General features: G+C 44.1%; 1 protein-coding gene across 4 annotated transcripts in view; it reads right to left on the bottom strand.

Moving 5' to 3' along the window:
• Positions 1-19,220, bottom strand: part of cux2b (cut-like homeobox 2b) — a 141,815-nt gene that overhangs the window by 3,536 nt on the left and 119,059 nt on the right. For all 4 annotated transcript variants that reach the window (XM_036144640.1, XM_036144639.1, XM_012882900.3 and 1 more), the window contains 17 exons: positions 19,045-19,185; positions 18,704-18,857; positions 16,371-16,459; positions 15,912-15,978; positions 13,906-13,954; positions 13,134-13,238; positions 10,872-11,063; positions 10,709-10,767; positions 10,571-10,619; positions 10,234-10,333; positions 6,480-7,109; positions 5,033-5,134; positions 4,023-4,861; positions 1,217-1,382; positions 753-1,058; positions 470-658; positions 106-382 (listed from right to left, as the gene is read on the bottom strand). In XM_036144640.1, coding sequence (XP_036000533.1) covers positions 106-382; positions 470-658; positions 753-1,058; positions 1,217-1,382; positions 4,023-4,861; positions 5,033-5,134; positions 6,480-7,109; positions 10,234-10,333; positions 10,571-10,619; positions 10,709-10,767; positions 10,872-11,063; positions 13,134-13,238; positions 13,906-13,954; positions 15,912-15,978; positions 16,371-16,459; positions 18,704-18,857; positions 19,045-19,185 — 3,514 coding nt within the window. The remainder of the gene's footprint in view (positions 1-105; positions 383-469; positions 659-752; positions 1,059-1,216; positions 1,383-4,022; positions 4,862-5,032; positions 5,135-6,479; positions 7,110-10,233; positions 10,334-10,570; positions 10,620-10,708; positions 10,768-10,871; positions 11,064-13,133; positions 13,239-13,905; positions 13,955-15,911; positions 15,979-16,370; positions 16,460-18,703; positions 18,858-19,044; positions 19,186-19,220) is intronic.

Genomic DNA, 19,220 nt, shown 5'->3' with positions numbered 1-19,220 from the left:
ACACTTCTGAAAGCTGCAGTATGTACACTATTCAAATGACACGTCAGAAATGCACCAGGGTAAATGCGGCCATTGTCGGTTTCACACAATGGGCACGGGACGCACCTGTAGTTGTGGAACCAGTTGATGACCGTGTTGGTTTTGAGGCGGAGCTGCGATGCCAGCATCTCGATGGTGTTCTGGGAGGGGTAGGGCTCCTGCAGGTAGGCCTTCCTCAGGGCTTCCTTCTCCTCGGCTCCCAGCACCACCCGAGGCTTCTTCGCCTGGCTGAAGGGACACAGGTCCAGCGAGGCCAGGGCGGGGCTCACGCACTCGGAGCGAGTGCTGGGCGAGTCACTGTCGGAGCCGGTGCTCAGCAGCCCGTACCGCCTCTTCAGATAAGCTAAAGAGCAAACACAGATATCCACCCAGATTAGGCTACGCCAGCAGCGCCCAGAGTCAGAACCGCGCGTGGGTCACCCGTCCCCACCTTTTTTCTCCATCTTCTTCATGACTCTCAGCTTATCCACGTTGTGGGGATCATTGAGCCAGAGCTGCATGCGGACAAAAGGCTCCCGGCCTTTAAGGCTGAGCTTGTGCCACGGCTTGGGCCTGGAGAGCAGGTCGGACACCGATCCTTGAGTCAGACCCAGGATGGTTTCCCCAAAAAGACGCTGGCCTGTCAAAAACAAGCAGCAAGTGTCGCATTAGAACGGCGCCCACCCCCACAGCACAAGTCAGTTTGACCCCCACGGCATGAAAGTCACACCCACCAAGGTTGTTGTCTGTTAGCACCTCCTTGACCTTCTTGGTGATGGCGTATGTGTCGAGCTCTGGGGACATGGCCACCAGCTCCTGGATTCCTAACGGGGTTGTAGGCTGATGCAGGCCCATGAGACTGGAGGTGGATTTCCCACCTTCTGGGTGGCCGGGCAACCCCAATCCAAGGCTTTCGGGCTGCTGGTTCTCTTTGCTGCTCTCTAGCGAGAGACTGACGGACTCGACCAGTGGACTCGGGTGGCTCTCTGCTGGACTAGGAGGCGGCGAGGGAGAGGACTGGGCTGTTACCGGACTTTTATCTGCAGTTAAGAACATTTCACGGGGTAACATTAGTATTTCGTCCCTCTGCAAGGCAGCAGCGTGGTAATACCAAAAAGCTTTATTCGGGCCACGCATTAGAGGTTCTGATAGTTGTGTTTTGGTTTCTATAGGAGTGAACACGTGCGTGCGTCCTCACCCTGAGTATGGCCCTGGTTCGATGGTTGGTTGAGGCTTTGGCCGAGCTGATCCAGTAACCAGAGCTGCATGCGGATAAAGGGTTCCCTGCCTTTCTGGGTCAGCTTGCTCCAGGGTTTGGGACGTGACAGCATGTCACTGACGCTGCCTTGAGAAAGGCCCAGCACCTGTTCAACACAAACATGAAGAGTATGTCTAACAAGTCTAACAATGAAACAGCAAAGACCGACTGTTTGATCAGTGCAACTGGAGATGCAGCGATTAGGCTTTTCTTTAAGGTCCGACCTGCTGATTCTACTTTTTTATATAACGGAAAACACGAAAAAGAAAACATGAACACATTTCAAAGTTATTCCTCTTTATGCATCAAATTATATGTTCTGAACTCGTTTTTATCACACTCAAAATAGTGTGTTGTATAGTGCATGGTGCTGGCTAACGCCTGCCTAGAGAATTGCAGCAAATGCTAATGATGCTGGTTATGGTGGAAGTTCTCAGTTTTGATATATTTATTGAAGAGAAAAAAAGACAAGGATTACTATTTGACCTGCTGATCTAAAGTCTGAGCATATCACTGGAAAAATAAGGCTGTTGTGATTATTGGCAGACTGATGGGTACATTTTAATAGCTGAATGAAGCTTGGTGCTCTTTAAAGACAAGAAATGGGCAACTTTTAGTAAAGTACCACTAGAGGGAGACAGAGTACCACGGATGGTTCATTTTGAAATCATCATAACTCCCATGATTAAGGAGTCATTTGTAGAGCAAAGCATATGTGATTTGAATAACCCAAGACTGATTTCTCCTTGTTCTTAAAACCTCGGTATACAAGATTATAGAGCTGTTCAAGCCTATACGGAACATTACTAATAGCTACGATATTTCCCAACACTGACAGTGATGTATTGGTCTATTTGAACACCACTTACTTGTAGGTGAAACTTGGAGAATGAAGAATGACACATTCTTCAACTGCAATATAAATTTTATTTGATCCACTGCAGAAATGAAACATTTTTCCCCTTTTATTTTTTTTAACATGTCCTGTCTGGTTGTGCAGCGATTCCTAGTGCTACATAGCCAAAAAACAATTTGCAGTGGAAAAGCATATCTTTTTTAATTCGTGAGTCAAGGCTTGTGTTTTCATTTGGTTCAAGCAGTCTGACATCATTTACAACTATAGAGGTTAAAATCAGGCCACGGTGAACATGAAAAAGAAAGATGTTAAAGGAATAGTTAAGGATTTTTGAATTAAGGTTCAATTAAAAGGTTATAAGCAGTCAACACCTTACCTGCCTTAGATAACTCCTTAGGCGTCTTCATTTAGTATTAATCCAGATAAGATGGTGCTGGAGGATAAAACTAATTGCAAGTCTGGGAGGGGCCAACAGCAGACTTTACCGTCTTTTAAGTCAGCTCCAAACTCAAGCAGATCATAGCAGTTTATCAACCTCACTTTGTGAACTCCATAACGGTTTGCATTGGGTGGTTATTTACACAAAAGTCAAAGGCTGCTTACGCGGAGGATGTGGTCAGAGGTGGTGAGCCACCAATGATCCCCGGTGTGAAACACACCAAGAACAAACGACAGGACGTGTTTCTGGTCAGAGCAACCGTGTGACAGAAAAGTAGGCCAGTGTTGAATCCATTAAATGTGATTTACGTAAACCAATGAACTGTTTATGCTTCTTGTACCACTTTTAAAACAGAATCAAGCAGAAACTCTCTACATGTTTCCCTCTTAGCCTCCTTTTCCCTGTAAATAGTCATCGGCTGGTGTGTGAATAAATCCCAACGTGACAGTGACTTAAAGGTCCATGAAACAGTGTCTGCATAAACCACCATGCTGGTGCTGATGTCAGAGTTGTTTTATGACGTTAAAGGTTTGCTCTGGTGTGGCCGCCTCTGACTAGTGCTCACCTTGAAGCTCCACACTAATTTGGGGCTTAGACCAAATGAAAACGGCGAGAGTTGTTCACAGCAGCAAGATATTAACGACTTATAACCGGTGGTTATCTGGGTGTGTGTGCACTAGAGTATAACAACATAACATTAAACTCGACTTAAGTATAACTTAGTCCAGAGTCACTAGCCTGCTGCTGAATTTCTAACTCTGGTGAGTCTGGTCTAAATTGCTTTATCTGCCTCTTTTCCCCTTAGGAGAATCTTCATTATCTAATTTTATAGATAAATCACTAAATTTGCTTTTGCTGTCACCATTTTTCTCCTGTCCTGTTGTTGTCTGACTCTTTTTTTTTGTATACGTATGTTTAAGTGATATTTGCAACTAAGCATCTTGACTGCCAGGGGTGTGACTTTGACACATCACAAATGATCTGATTGGACGAAGAAAGACACACGGAAATGTGCTGATTGGCTACGAGGAGAATGTTTAAGGAACCAATTAGAGTCGTGAATGAAGTCACATCGCATCCCTCGCCATTAACAAAATATGAGTCAAAGAGTCACATAAACCCCAAAATGGAATGGGAATGATGAAGAATTTAAAGAGACACATTTCATGAGAGAACAAATGTGAAAATGACTTTCATTTTGTAATTTATGTCTACTATGTCTACACTTTTTTCAGCAATTTTAATGGGGGTGGTTGACTGACAAGCTATTAACTTTTAACCTAACTTCACCTAAGAAAAGAAAATCACAAGTTATCCCTTTAATGTCAAGTTATTAGCATCATAGACTAACACAGTTTTGATAAATGCATTATGTATCATAACGCCTGAGATTGATCAGCTGATTCTAACTGAAAGGACTTTATTTCAGGATTTGCTGAGCAACTTCTCACCTTTTCTCCAAAGATCCTCTGACAGATGCCGTTCTTTGCCAGCTTCTCCTTCACCTGCCTGGTCAGCTCGATGGTGTCCACTTCTCGATACATGTACATCTCATACTGCTCTGGCGTCAGGGGGGGCACGGTGGGCTTCAGGGCGCGTGGAATGTACGCTGGGTAGTAGGAAAGGCGCCCTGGACCTGGTCCCGGTGACTCGCCGCTCACCGAGGTGTCAGACTCCACCTTCACCTCCACAGGCCGGCCCAGGCCCAGCTCGTCGTCGGCGTTTGACACCTCCTCGCTATTAGCCAGGCCGTCGCCGTTCTCCAGGCGGGGCCAGGGGCGGGGCAGGGTAGGGGGCCCGGAGGAGGAGGAAGACAAGGACGGCGAGACCGAACTGAAGGGCCTGGAGCCGCCCCCGCCACCAAGTATCATAGCTCCCCGCTCCTGGGACCAGTGCTGATCAAAGTAGGTGCCTGCTTCGCCGATCTCTGACTTGACTTTGCGGATGATGTTCTGAACGAAAGCAGCTGGGGAGAGAACACTGAGCGGCGTCTGGGGGCTGCTGATGGAGCTGGCCATGCACACCGCGACACATCCCCCTTCTTCCTGTTTGATGGAGATGGGCAAAGGGAGGACCCTGGAGCGCTCAGGGGGCCCCAGGCGTTCCACCTGAACCCCCGAACTGGCAGTGGAGGACCTTCCGCACGCCTCCATCTCCATCAGGGCCTGCTGCTGAGCCTCCATCTCCCTCCTGGCCTGCTCCAGGATGTTCTTTATAGTTTCATCAGAGCTGCTGCCTGCTCCATTACTGATTCTGCCAGATGAGCTGTTCAGAGATGACTTGCCATCACCTAAACAAGAAAAACCCGTATGCTTACACTGATGCGCCCTTGATTTACCCCTCCAACTCAGATCCATTAAAGTAGTGATCAAAATAGAAACTAAAATCTGTCAAGTGGAGAATAAAAACTAATCAATTTAGCTTTCAGCTGTGATTTACAGCTTGTAGCCTTTATCCTTACCACCCCTCTGTGACTGGATCTCCTTCTTGGCCTGCTCCAAGATATTCCTAATGGCGTCGTCTGACCCAGTTTCAGGAGTTCGGATGCGCGGAGTGATGCTCCCTGCCACAGAGGGTAACGGAACGAGAGAGAGAGAGAGAGAGAGGGAGAGAGGGAGAGAGGAGGGGTGAGTGGGATGGTTGATCAGAGAGCAGTTCCAAGGCTTTGCTTTTGACTGGTAGATCAATGGCTGCCTTTGAGCCCGTGCTGTCTGAGGTTGCAGCATACGGGAAGCTCAACTTTCAAAAGCTGTAAATCTAGGGAGAAAACAAAGTTTAGAAGTAACACTATAAACACGGCAGAGGAAGTAGTGACAGAGTCAAGGATGTGGTCCAAGTGGATTGAGAAGGTTTACACATACGCAGGTCCAGGAGATAAAATGACAATCACATCTATAAAAACAATATTAATATTAGAAAACTTTTTGCTGATTTGGTTCAAATCTCTCTAATAACTAAAGATATATATATATATATACACTGAAACACCTTTGGCTGCTTTGATCACGTGTGGTAGAATTTTCTTCTCCAGATTTTCATACCCTTAAGTTTTTTATTTTTTACATTTCGTCACATCACAATCACAAACTGTAATGGGTTACAGGGATGTTGAGTGATCACCTAAACACAAAGTAGTGCTTAACTTTGAAGGGGAAGAAAACTGATACATGGTTGTCAAAATGGGCAGATCATATTGCATCATTTCGATCACATTTCTCGTGACATCGTGATATGGACGAATATCATATCGTCATCCAAACAAATGGATAGAACATTGTATTGTGTTAAAGCCGCTGATTTACACCCCTACAAATGACCTGAGACTGGGGAGGAGGTTCCCCCTGTAGGACCACAGCCCTAAACATAGAGCCACAGCTAGAGAGCTAGAGGGGAATGGCTCGGATCAAACCATGTTTCTGAGGTACAATGGTTGAAACACAGGCCAGACTGAAATCCAGTTAAGGAGCTGTAAGAGCCGAAAATGTCTATCTTCATGTACCCCAAAAGAATAGCAGCTGTAATCAAGTGAGATTGGATTCCACAAAGTGTTGATTCAGTGTCTGTGTGTGTGTGTGTGTGTGTGTGTGTGTGTGTGTGTGTGTGTGTGTGTAGGGGGGCTCAATGGAAATGTATTTGTTTCAGATTTAGATTTTCTTTTTGTGAAAACCATGATTCCCTTTTCTTTCCACTTCACAGTTTCATACTACTTGGCGTTGCTCAATCGCACAAACTCACATAAAGGTACTTTGAAGTCTGTGGTTATAGTGCCTAGAGGATAAACTTTTTGTGAATTCACCCAAAAATAATAGTAAACAAAAAAAACAACAACCAAAATATATGAATACCTTTTACAAGGCGCTGTATGCTTTCTGTTTATCCAGAGTTCTGTTGCAATGCTTCCCACTTACCTCTCTGCCGGACCTGGATGGTCCTGAGAGCCAGGATGTTCTGTTCATCAGAGAGGAACTGTTTCATTTTTATGAAAGGCTCTTTGCCTTTCACGGTCAGCTTCCTCCAGGGTTTGGGCCTTGCCAGGATTTCGCTGACTGAGCCCTGGGAGAGGCCCAGCACGTAGTGGCCAAACACCCGCTGGCCAATGTTGTGCTTCAGCAGCTGCTCTTTAACCTGAAAGGCGATCTCCGCTGTGTCCAGCTGGTCCTCGTCTCCCGCCGTGGAGCTGCCGCTTTCCGACTGGTCGCTGGGCAGGCCGGCGTCAATGCTGCCAGCCCCCGCAGACCCTTGAGAGGCCGACATGAGGGCAACCTTTGCTGCATAGAGGGCGGTGGGGAAAGCCATGAGGCCTTCCTTTTTAAAGTGTGGCGAGAGGAGCTGCTTGTGAAGGATGTGGTCTCCCGACATTCTGTCTCCAGAGCACGGCGACACAGAGAAAGGACGGGGGAGATCGTGGCCGGAGGAGGACCCGTCCAAGGTGGGGGGACCTGGGCTAGGGGAGGCACGGCTCTCTGCCTGAGAGGAAGAAGAATGGGAGCCGGGCGGCCTGCTCGTCTCTCTGCCCGCGTCCTCAGAGTGGTCATTATCTGTTCAGGGAAACACAAAGTCTCAGTCACACTGCTGTTCTCTCGCTCCTGTCATAACAGATGGTCAAGAATATAAATGACTTGCCATCTTGCCTTGGAAACTCAGACTTTGTTTTGTATGCCCGGTTTATGCATAGAAATCTATTCTACAAACTGCAGACACAGAATGGGCTCAGCCTGACCACGTCTTGGCAAACATTTAGCACACGAGAGGTTTGAAGACGGTGTCAAAATTCTCAGACGTCCGCAAGGTTCTGCGCTATTAAAAAGTGTTCCCAACTGAAAGATTTCGATTGCTTTTGCCTGTTTGTTTGATTATCAGACAAAGATAACCCGACAAAGTAGAGAAAGCAGCATTCAAATGATTTAACTCATTCATTCAGGAAAAATCTACCCAGGTGACCTGGTAGGCACCCCCATTGGCATTTTTCATATTTTTTTGCCTCGTAACCTGAAAAAAATAGATGATTGGACGGTTTGCACTATTTCTTTTACAGAACAGGCCTTTTATGTTTTTGTTGTGAAGCAAGCAACAATTAGGACCAAATATAATATCAGTGTCAGTACTTTGTTGAGCCTCCTTTTGCTGTAAGTCCAACTGCAGGTGGCATTGGGTCCGTCTCTATGATCCCACCACATCTGGCCACTGGGATCTTCCATTCATCAAGGCTACACTGCTGCAGCTCCATCATGTTGGATGGTTTTCTCTTGTGAACAGCGATCTTCAAGTCTAACCTCAGATTCTCTATAGGATTGAGGTTTGGACTTTGACTAGGCCCTTCCAACACATTTAAATGTTTCCCCTTATTCCACTGGTTTTGCTTTAGCAGTATGCCTCGGCTCATTGTCCTGCTAGAAGGTGAAGCTCCATCACAATCCCAAATCACAGGCAGACTGACAGGTTCTGCTCTAGAACATCCCTGTATTTAGTACCACTCATCTTTCCCTCGACTCAGACCAGTTTCCCTGTCCCTGCTATTGAAACACATCCCCACAGATCGGTTTCGCTGAGGTGATGGGATTTGTTGGTTTGTGCCAGACACAGAGTTTTCCTTGGTGCCAGAAAAGTTTCATTTCAGTCTCATCTGTCCAGAGCAGCTTCCTCCATACATCTGGGGGAGTTGCCCAAGTGACTTTTGGTAAACCTAAACATGCCTTCTTATTTTTAACACTAAGCAATGACTTTTTCCTGGCCACTCTTCCTTAAAGCCCAGCTCTATGGAGAGTATGGCTTATAGCGGTCCTATGGTACGGTAGCTGAACAGTACAGGAGAGGATGGATTTAGCACAGGTGGTGAGGAAAGCACAGGGAATTGTGGGATGCAATTTACAGGATTTTTACTAAGTTTATGCAGAGAAGGGACACCAAATCCAAAACTAACAGACTCAGAAACAGCTTCGTTACAAAAGCTGTGAGGGCTATCGCCCCCTGCTGAGAAGACTGAGACTGTTACACGTCACAATAACACTACCGTGAACGCATGTTTGCACACTAACTTAGCAGGAATGCTTCATTGCACAGTTCTCTATATGAAGGTTTAAGTTTACTGCACAGAATTTACTGCAGGCATGAATGTGTTGTGAAAGAAGCTTTGAGTAAATAGTTCAGTCATTCATATCGCTCAAAAAGGTCTGACTTTCAGAACTTGGTAGGAATCTTAGCAGATCCTAAAGACTATTTTGGGCTTCTCAGGAAGTGTGTTTGGCCAGTGCAGCCAACTGACTGACTTCATTTTTTATTTATAAAGAATAAATGTCTGTGTATGTTGTGTCTACCTGTATATATTAATTGTGTGCATCTTGGGCCGGTGTCTGTCTAAAAGGAATGCCACCACGGTAACACGCGGTGGCAATAAAAGATTCTTGATTCTTGATGGACAGAGCCTCCAGTCTCTGCTGTGGAGCTCTGCAGCTCCTTCAGGGTTACCTTTGGTCCCTGTGCTGCCTCTCTGATTAATGCCCTCCTGGCCCGGTCTGGGAGTTCTGGTGGGCGGCCCTCTTTTAGCAGGGTTGTTGTGGTACCATGTGCTTTCCCTTTGAAGATGATGGGTTTGATGGTGCTCCCAGGGAACATCAAAGATTTGGATATTTTTTAGAACCCCACCCTGACTTCTTCAGGCTTCATGGTGTGATGCTTCTTGCTTGATAATGTTTCAGGTTGGAATGCAAAAAAAATAGGTAAAAAGCCTATGGGGGTGGAGGGGGTGGTGATGAAATCCAGGGGACTGTAAGTCTCCCCATTGTTTAAACTTAAAATCATTGATTAAGCATCATTTGCTTTCAATTTCACAAGCCACACCTAAGCCTGTTTACTGCCAGACCTGTGGAATACAGCAATCACTTAAGCAGAACCTGTCTGACAACATGAAGTAGGCTAAAAGATCCCAAAAAGCAACACATCAAAAAGAAATAAAAGAGCAGATGAAAAACATATTTATTGATGTTCTGGAATGTATCTATATTCTGGAAAGAGTCACAAAGCCATTTCAAGGGTTTACTCCAAGAGTGCATTGCTGATCAGTCTAGCAGAGCACGAAATGAACCAGGAACAACCACAATGGAAAACAAAGCAAAAACCAAAAAACACTGCTGAGCAAAGAGTACACAATGCTCTATCTGACATTAGGCAAAAAATATGTTGGTGAGCCAAAGAATTTTGGAAAATATTCTGTGGACTGACAAAAAATAAAAATTTTAGAAAGTTTGTACCCTGTTACATCTGGTGTAAACAAAATTTAGGATGAAGTGGCCTAGTCAAAGTATGTGATGCCAGCTTAAGCAGGCTATTTATGGTCAAAACCATGCAATGCTGCTATTCCAAATGCTAACATTTGCTGCATAAGGAGACACACCCAATAAAGCCTATTTCTATTATATTCTAGGGGGCAATTACTTTTCCCCATAGGGCCACGATGGTTTGTATAGCTTTTTTGTCTTAATAAATCAAATTGTTATTAATTTTTTCTTCTGTTTAATCAGGTTATCTTTGTCCTACATAAAAAAACTGTTCCTCTCAAACACGTAAGTGTGACAAAAAAGCAAAAAGGAAAAGAAACCTGTAAGAGGGCAGATACTTTTTACAGCGCTGTTTGAGTTATAGAAACTGACAGGAACTGAAGCTTACCATTACTGTGCAATATTCGGGTTTTATCTCCCATGTACTTCTGAGACGGAAGAAAGACCTCTTTATCTAACAAAAGAGTCTCTGCAGTCTTGGCAGAATCCTATGAACAGACACACACACACACACACACACACACCGTTAATTTCTGATTTATCAATACCAGTGGCCGTCGATATCCTTATAATGGGTGATGGATCAATGGAGCATTCAATAGCACTGCAGTGGCTATTTTCTTTTCCCAAACACCAAGAGATGATTAAGAAGGAACCAGACATTTCATTTTGTAAATGGAGGACTTTTAATATATAAAGTGCTGTGTGAGCTGGTGCTTCGGTACCTGGGATGAGTTCCCGTTTGTTGAAGCCAGCTTCATAACCTTCAGGATGCTGCAGACAGAGAGAATGGTTTTCAATTGGATCTATATGAGCTTTATGACTTCTTGACAGATTCAGACTGCACTGCTTTTTTTTTTTACCTGAGCTCAGTTTTAATCTCCTCATAGTCCATCTGGGACTGCAGTTTAGCCTCTAATCTCTGATGCCAAAACAAAAAGAAAACATATTTAACGTTAAAATAAGAGGTGACTCGTTATTCTGAATAAGTAAAAACAGCGTGCAGCGTGTTCCGACGCGTCTCACCTCGACAGCCTCCGTCTTATATGCCAGCTGGCGCTCCAGCTCCAGCATCTGATTGGATGAAGTCTCTTGAACTTCCTGCAGTGTGAACTGCAGCCGCTGAACGTTTTCAAGAAGGCGAAGGATTTCCCGGTCTTTAGCCAGCAGGGCCGCCTCCACCTGGGCCGATAACAAGTCGCTCTTCTCGTTCTTTTCCTGTTAGGGCGAGGGTGGGGGTAGGTAATAGGACACAGGAAACAGACTTAAGCGACTAAGAGGATAAAAGCCAACATCTCTACTAATGAAAATTAGATCAAAAACACATTTAAATCACTGCTTTCCAAAGTTAGTGGTGAACCTGTCCAGGATAGGTTTCATTAAAGGTTGTTATGTGTTGTCTGAGCGCTGACTCTCTTTTTATAAGGAAACAAAATGAAACGAAATAAATAAATGAACGAATGCCGAGTAACACAAAGTAAAGTTGCGTTCTTTGGATGCACCCAAGGAATAAAGTCAAAATCCTGGGCCAATTTTTAGTTACCTGATAGAACAGAAAAATTTAAATGTCATCTGACTTGCTCTGTTTGCTGTAGTTGGACTGAGACAGCTCCCTGGGTCGGTGAGAGAAGCGTGCAGAGAGCAGCTGAAGCAATAGCGGGTAAACGTAAGATCGTTCAAAACAGAGAGCTAAGTTTACGAAGCAGGAAAAACAACTTGTTCTATAAGTTTTGTCGTCACGCTATTAACTGGAAAAAATAGCCGGCATATCAACGAGTCATATCAAAAGAGTGAAGAAATGTGCTAACGTTAGCCTAGCATGAAAGCAAATTACGCATAAAAACGCCGCTAGTAAGACAGAAGTTGTTGAAAAGAGCAGGTGCATATGTCGAGCACAGAAAATGTGTCAGGAAATACTGAGCAAGCAATGCAGGTTTTAGATGATGCCCTTTCATCAGGGCAAAGAGTTTATCACATTCATTTTGATTAATTACAGAAAAAAAAACAAGTTTAAAAAAATATGTTTCACTGTCAGTTACATAACAATTATGTCATCCGAACTAATGCTTAAACGAGTAAACATCAAATGCAAGTGAATGCACCGCCATAGGATCATAAAGTTACATAGCTAAGCAGAGTCATCCCTGGCCTCAAGGCTTTGGCTGGGCAACGGGGAGCAGCCCTGTTTTATACTTGCTCTTAGGAAAACTTTTAACCTGTTGAGGAAAGTGTTCATCTTCTCAGGGCCAGCAAGTAGATTATAATAGTAGGAAAAATAAAATCTATAAAATCTTAAAAATGAAGGATTCCTTCCCTGATATGATAGAGCAGCCGTTTCACTGTTTAAAATGTTGCACTACAAGCTGTGTGTGAGATGGATAAATGATTTAGAAGAGTATGAAGCATAAACCTGACACTTTTACTGGACTTTGCGTCCGGTAAAACATTTTTAATGCATTTGGATCTGAATCTGGATGGTTGGATGAAGCACAGCATGAAAAGGCATCATTCCAGTTTGCACCAAATCAAGGTAGAAATTGCTGAACATCAGCAAAATACTTCTAATGAAATGTATTAGAACTGAATATCAAATTTTGCTATTTGATAACAACTCACTTAGTCGGGGTCAGTTCATTACAAAGTGTTAGAGGAGCATATTAGTTGTTTTGCAGAAACTGTGCTTAGGACAAAATATATGTCACTGTCATGAAGATGGATAGGAGACTCCAGCTGCCTAAACATCACCGGTGAGTAAGTAGAAGGCAATTGAAAAGTTGAGTTATTTTTACTGTGTTTTAAAGCTGCTAAGTTTTAATGGCATAGCTTTCATTAACCTAACACAAGTAGAAGGACTTGGTATTTGTTAATGAAGTGACTTGGATTGTTATTAAAAAAAATCCTCATCAGAACACCCAGAATTGAAACCAATTTTAAAGTATAGAAAAATGTTTTTATAAAGATTAGAGGACTGTATACTTAAGACAGAGCATGTCTTATGTCTTAATAAAATATGTCAGTATAATTTGAAAATAGCCCGCATGACTTAAAGTCCTGCATTCAAACTAGAAAGAAGCAACAATCAGATAAAAATAAAAAAGTATGAAACTTTAAAGGATCTGAAGCCGCATCGTGTGCACATGGAAGATGAATGTGACTGTAGAAGTCCTTTGATTCTTTAAGAAGTGAAATAACCTTGAGCCATGTATCCGTCAAGAAAACTAGCTGAGCTGAAAATGGTCGACAGCATGGACGTATCTTTTTTTTTCACTTTTTTCACGTCATTCTTACCCAGGTGGCGCCCTCTGCTGGATGGCAGCTGCCTGTCGTCGGGGTCGGCCCACTGGCTAGCTGCTCCTTTAGCCGCTCCACTTCCCTCTGAGCCATTTCTGCTCTCTGTGTACAGAAATGGCATCACTGTTTTTACACGCCTGCCAGATCAATTGGCTAATGACATGATCAAGGCGAGCGCACATGCATAAATCAAAGGCGGCGCCCCTGCACGCGTATTTAGAGCCGGCTAAAAAAAAAAAAAAAAAAAAAACATGAGCGAGGGGCCAGAGCAGACGAGTGCAGCCACGGGTTTATTCTGCTGAGGGGGCTGTTTAGTCAGCCCACTTTATTCCCCAAACTGTTTACCTGCTCTGTCACACCCAGCCTGCTAATTAATGATTCATTTCGAGAACATTTATCTGGGAGCTGCTGGCAGAGAGCAGCAGAGGGGGGAGAGGGAGCAAGGGAGAGGAGAAAAGAAAGAAGTATCACCGGGATGGGGAGCAATCAGGGGAATGAGATAACCAAGAACCCCAGTGTTCAGCTGTGTGGCATCAATCGCACTCGCAGGTCTGCCGCTCTCTGCTGAGCGCTGCCGTGGTGCGCCCACCAACAGGGGCTCCAGTTTACACTCACTAATCACACACTCAGGGGAGGAGGGGAGGCAGAGTGATGGGGGAGGACGGGGACGGAGTGCGTCTAATTAAAGCCAGGGCTTGATTACAGGAGTGATTACCTTAATGAAGAAGCTTCTCAATCAGAGAAACGTACACAGAGAGACTGCACTCACCTGGTTTGCTTTCTCTAGGTTCGCCACGATGGCGTCGACTTCAGCTTTCCTGGAACGCACACAAACACACCAGACACAGAGCGAGTGGATTAAAGGAAACGCAGTTCCGCCGAGCAGTAAACCCTCACAAGACCAAGACTGGTTATTCATCTGATGCTTGTGCAATAGATGTTTTAGCCTCAGGAGATGGAAAGTCTCAAAGCAGAGCCTCATTTTCGGTGTCCTCCAGCACTATGCACAGAAACCGAACATTAAGGGAAGAGTTCACGTCAAGATTTAAGGAGAATAAGTGCCAAAAGAACAATGATGCTGTATGATCATTGATTAGCCATCAGGTGCCAGCTTACCCATGCAGTTGATGGAGATCGTTTAAATATTGTCCTTAGGGATGAAAGTAGGATTCTGTCTAGAAATGCCTCTTTACATCTATACTGCTACACTGTGGATACATTTGCAGACAATGTTGCAGTACCTTAATAAAGTGCTACTGTCATAGGTTATATTTCAGAAGTTATAAAATGAACGTTAACCTCTTAGGCCCAGTACACTGCAAACACTGAACTAGAAATAAGTAAAATGTTCTCAAAATTTGTATATTTGTCCTTGATTTGAGCAGGTAAATAAGATGATTTGCCAATGGAATAAGAATATTGCACTTAGAATAGGAACAATTCATCTCAATCATCTTAGTTCAAGTGTAGGATGTCTAATTATCTTATTTTAAGGGGTCAAAATACTCATTCCATTGGCAAATAATTTTAATTACCTGCTCAAATCAAGGATAAATCCACTAACTTTAAGAACATTTTACTTATTTTAAGATCAGTTTTTGCAGTGTAGCCCCCAGTACTGGGGAGGAGCTGAACCTTACTTTTTTTCTTCTTCTTTTTTCTAGGTTATTTACTGTAAAATCACATTTGTTAAAATTGCTAATTTGTTATTCACAGATTATCTAAGATTAGACCAAGATTATTCAAGTGGGATTTGTAATTGCTGGATAAAATGTGATTGGACTGAAGCATGTTATCTTGAGGAAAACTTTAGAAAGGGGGGCTGGTCTAAAAGAGGTTAAGTACATCTTCAGCCACGTCGCCAAATTTCCAAACTTAAATACAAATCAGGTTCATTTCACAGGCCTAACTGTCCGAAAACACCAACAGGTCCATGGGAACTTGAGCGTTAAGAAAAATGTTTGGTATAGAGGGCCAGCTCAGTCACTCCAGCTGAAGTAGTCCATCTCATCAACAAAGAGGGCGCTGCCATTAAGAATAATAGAGCCCTTCCTCGTGTTCAGAACCTCTGTGTAATGAAAGAGTGACTGAATGGAGCTGTGCGGTCAGTGCTGCCGTTTGCAGCCTATAGGAATGTGATCAGCGCACAGCACCATCGCCATGTCTGACAAACCACGTTACGCAAACGGCATTTCAAACTCCTTCTCCGCACCGAGGCCGAGCGTCAAAGCGAAAATGCGTCCAGACCGAACAAAATAGATGGCAGCGGCTCTAGAAAACATCAGTTCAATGGCTCCATGGATTAAGCCTGGGAGGAAATCCATTAGCAGCGACTGACTGTGCTCTGGAGCACAACCCAAACAAAGGGGTGTTTACTTTGAATGTCTATCGACATCCTTCATACAAGCTCAGATTCATTTCAGGCTTGCGGTGGATACATTGCGCTCAAAGACCAGGACAAGGTAGAGTGTTTTCTGAAGCAATCTTTAAATGGAGCAATTCTTCTTGAGGGCTGTCAAGGCCCAGCTGCCAGAGAAGGCAAACACAGACCTCTCTCATCGACCTGCATTAGCGGCTGAGTCACTCTGAGCTTTTTACAATGGCATTCCTCAGCTTTCACACTAGGCATGACTTTATGCAGGCAAAACAGGTCTGGAAATGCTGCATTAAACCCAAGCGAGGGGCCTTAATGGCTGCGGGTCCAGGGAGGGGGGTCGGGGGGGTGTCAGTGTCAGAAGGTTTCAGGAAAAATGTTCAGACATGAGAGATTCTTACTTGTTTGCCATCTCCTGGTTGTATTTACACCGTAGCTCCAGTAGCTCTATCTGTGCAGTGTTCAAAGCTGGGAGAGAAACCACAGGAAGTGAGATATTGACTTAAAAAACACACAAACTTCGACCCTAAAGCTACATGACATTTTTGCTTGTCTGATTTCGAGCAATTTTTTTTTTTATTTCATTTTTTTTGTAAAATGCTTTTTCCTTTTCAAAAGGACAAAACCAACACAAAGAGTCCCGCACCAGTCAAAGAGTCTACAGATGAGATTATGCCGTTACCTAGTGAGAAATTCATTCCCCTGCCTTTAAAAATAACAGCCATTAATGTAAGTAGCACCAGCGGGACGGGGGGATTTCAGCAGGGGGCACCATACTGCAATCCTAAATGAAGTGTCTTTTTAATAAGCTGAAATTAAAGCCAGCAGCTACAGTACATGCCAGTGTTTAAACTACTTACATGAGTGCAGAACTTTGATCTTCTCCTCGGCCTCTGATAGTCTGTCAGCCAAACTAACATCAGCGCCCTCCTCCTCCTCCTCCTCCTCCCTACGAGAACAAACTGTCAGTTCCTTCACTACATCACGGGCGCACATTTAAAGCTACAATAAAGAGCTCGGGGCTGAAAAGAAAATATGTAAATGCCAGCTTCCTCCCACTTAGCCAGGGCATGTGCGGTGGAGTTCACAACAAAGAGAGACAAAACAGAGACGAAATCAGAGGCTCTTGGAGCCACATTTGAAGCGCTTATTGAGCCCGATTCTCAAACACAATCATAATCAACTTTTATCACGTATGTTTTACAAAGCCGGACCTTTCAGTGGTTTACATGGAAACTAGCATCGCATCAATGATCTTTTTTTTGTTTTTTACAGACTCAAGAGCTAAACGAACATTTGTGGATGCATATTGATGTTATGCGGTCACGTTGCACACACAAACTTCAATAGATTATTGGAATTTCATCCTAGGTTTTTTTTTGCGCAGGGATTTTGTGTGACAGATCAACACAAAGTAGCACATAATTGCAAAGTGAAAAGGATACTTGTTTTTCAAGCTGTTTGCAAATAAACCCAGAAAAGCGTGATGTGCGTTCGCATTCAGCCTCCTTTACCCTGATACCGCTGAATACCCGCCACCAATCCCCTTCAGAAGTCACCTAATTAATAACTAGACCAACTGTAATTTAAACTCAGCATACACAACTGGCATATTACCAAAAGTGTTTGCTCACTAATCCAAATACAGGGGTACCAGTCACTTCCACGGCCACGGGCGTATCAAATCAAGCAGCTATACATGCAGACTGCTCCTACAAACAGCTGTGAAAGAATGGCTGCATCAGGAACTCAGAATGCCAGCATGGTTCTGTGCTAGGATGCCACCCATGCACCAAGTCCAGTGGTGAAATGTCCTCGCTCCTAAATATTCCACAGTCAGCTGTCAGTAGCCTTGTTCACATACATAAAATTTCACGATCGGATTGAAATGTATTTGTATAAAATAAAAATCAGGCTGTACTGTTTATGATGAATCCCATCATGATGTGCGTTTATATGCACCTGGCTTTATTCAGAACAGAATCACTCTGACATGCGCAGTTATGAAATTTCCCTTAAAAAAACACAGAAGAAGAACTCCGTCTTTGTTGAGCAACAAAAAATGGAAAACAAAGCAGTTTTGTTTGTTATAGTTAGTCTTTCAAGTGCTCAGGCTAGACTTTCAGCAGTTTCTAATTACGGTTGAAACATGACTGAAAAAAATTATAATTTTGAGCTCATTTAATGTTTCTAATAGAAAGGTTGTATCGGGAGCACAGACAGTTTAGTTTAGCTTCCCGACGTGTTTCCGCCACTCCAAGCAGAAAAACAGTCAGCTCAGGTCAGCTTCCCTCATTCAGAATAACTTGATCCTGACAAGCGTTTACTTGCATGCGGATCGGATTGTCAATCAGCATAAACCACCCGTCTCATTCCAATTGAGCTTAATCTGATCACAATATTCTGATTGCCATGCTTACACTACGCATTTTTATTCCAATCGGCCCTTTTTTCCGATTACTTTTGCCCAACTGGGAACGACAGCGTCTCAGCCATGAAGGGGTAGGCCACGTAAACTGTCGGGGAGGGGGGGGGGCACATAGGACGCAGGTCCCCAACTTTTTACAGAGTCAATCACTACAGAGCTTCAAACTTCATTTGGCCTTTAGATTAGCTCAAAAAGAGAGCGTAGAGAGCTTCATGGAATGGGTTTCCATGGCCGAGCTGCTGCATCCTATGTGTCAAGAGTAAAGTTTGGTTGAGGTCCATCCTTCCAGCTGTTAGACTTGATATGCGATGTGAATCCTCCATCTTAAAACAGCCTTTACCCAATTTCTGCAGAAGACTTAGGACCGGAGAAGGGTTTCCCTTTCCAGGACAGAACATAACAAAGTATGTTCATGTGTTTGAACGGCCTAGTTAAAGTCCATACCTAAATCGAATAAAGAAACATTACAACAATTTTGCAAAGAACACTGGGCCACAGTTCTCCAGATGTGCAAAGCTGGTAAAGAAATACACCAAACGCCACTGAGGGCTGAAAACACGCACACCACACTTTTGAGATTTTCTGTTGTACCAAAAAAAATATTTTTTTTCAACTTCTTAAATTTTTTTAGAATTTTACTTCCACAATTATGCACTTTGTTAATCTCTCACATAAAATCTTAATAAATTAGCTAGAAATGTTTGGGTGTGATAACTTTTGCCAGGCGCGGTAAAGACAGCAGCCTTCCCCCCCCCCGATTCTCACCGTTGGCCCTCAGCGTGGTCCTGGTGGTTCTGCTGCGGAGATGCTGGGGCCTCCGGGGCCGGTGTGCTGTTGGGGGTCATCAGTGAAGCTGGGGAGGCGGATTCTGAGGCCTCCTCTGATGCAGCTGCAGTGGCTGAACCGTCCTCCGTGGGCTCTGCAGAAGGTAGAAAGCTCCCATTAGTGTATGAAGTCAAGTTGAAAACAGACTCCAGTCTTCAAAAGACAATCCTTGTTCAAAGGTTTCCAGGGATTCCAGCATAACCTTGGACCTGCAGCCTCTCTTTCAGACGTGTTCTGAGGGATCCCTGATTGTTCCTTCGTGGGGGTGATCGAGGACTGACCTGTCTTTTCAAGGCACTCCAGGTGTTTCTTCCAGTGCCCGCTGATCTCTCGCACGAGGGCCTCGCTGTCTGGGGCCGAACTCTGAAGCTGCTGCAGCCTTTCCTCTAGGGAGTGGGAGGCCTCCAGCACAGGAGCTGGATCTGTGGCAAAAAAAAGAAAAAAAAAGAAAGAGATA

Source organism: Fundulus heteroclitus, chromosome 12 (genome assembly GCF_011125445.2).
Source record: "Fundulus heteroclitus isolate FHET01 chromosome 12, MU-UCD_Fhet_4.1, whole genome shotgun sequence".
Taxonomy (NCBI): domain Eukaryota; kingdom Metazoa; phylum Chordata; class Actinopteri; order Cyprinodontiformes; family Fundulidae; genus Fundulus; species Fundulus heteroclitus.
Note: the sequence above shows the minus strand (reverse complement) of the source record. Positions and strands in the feature narration are given on the sequence as shown.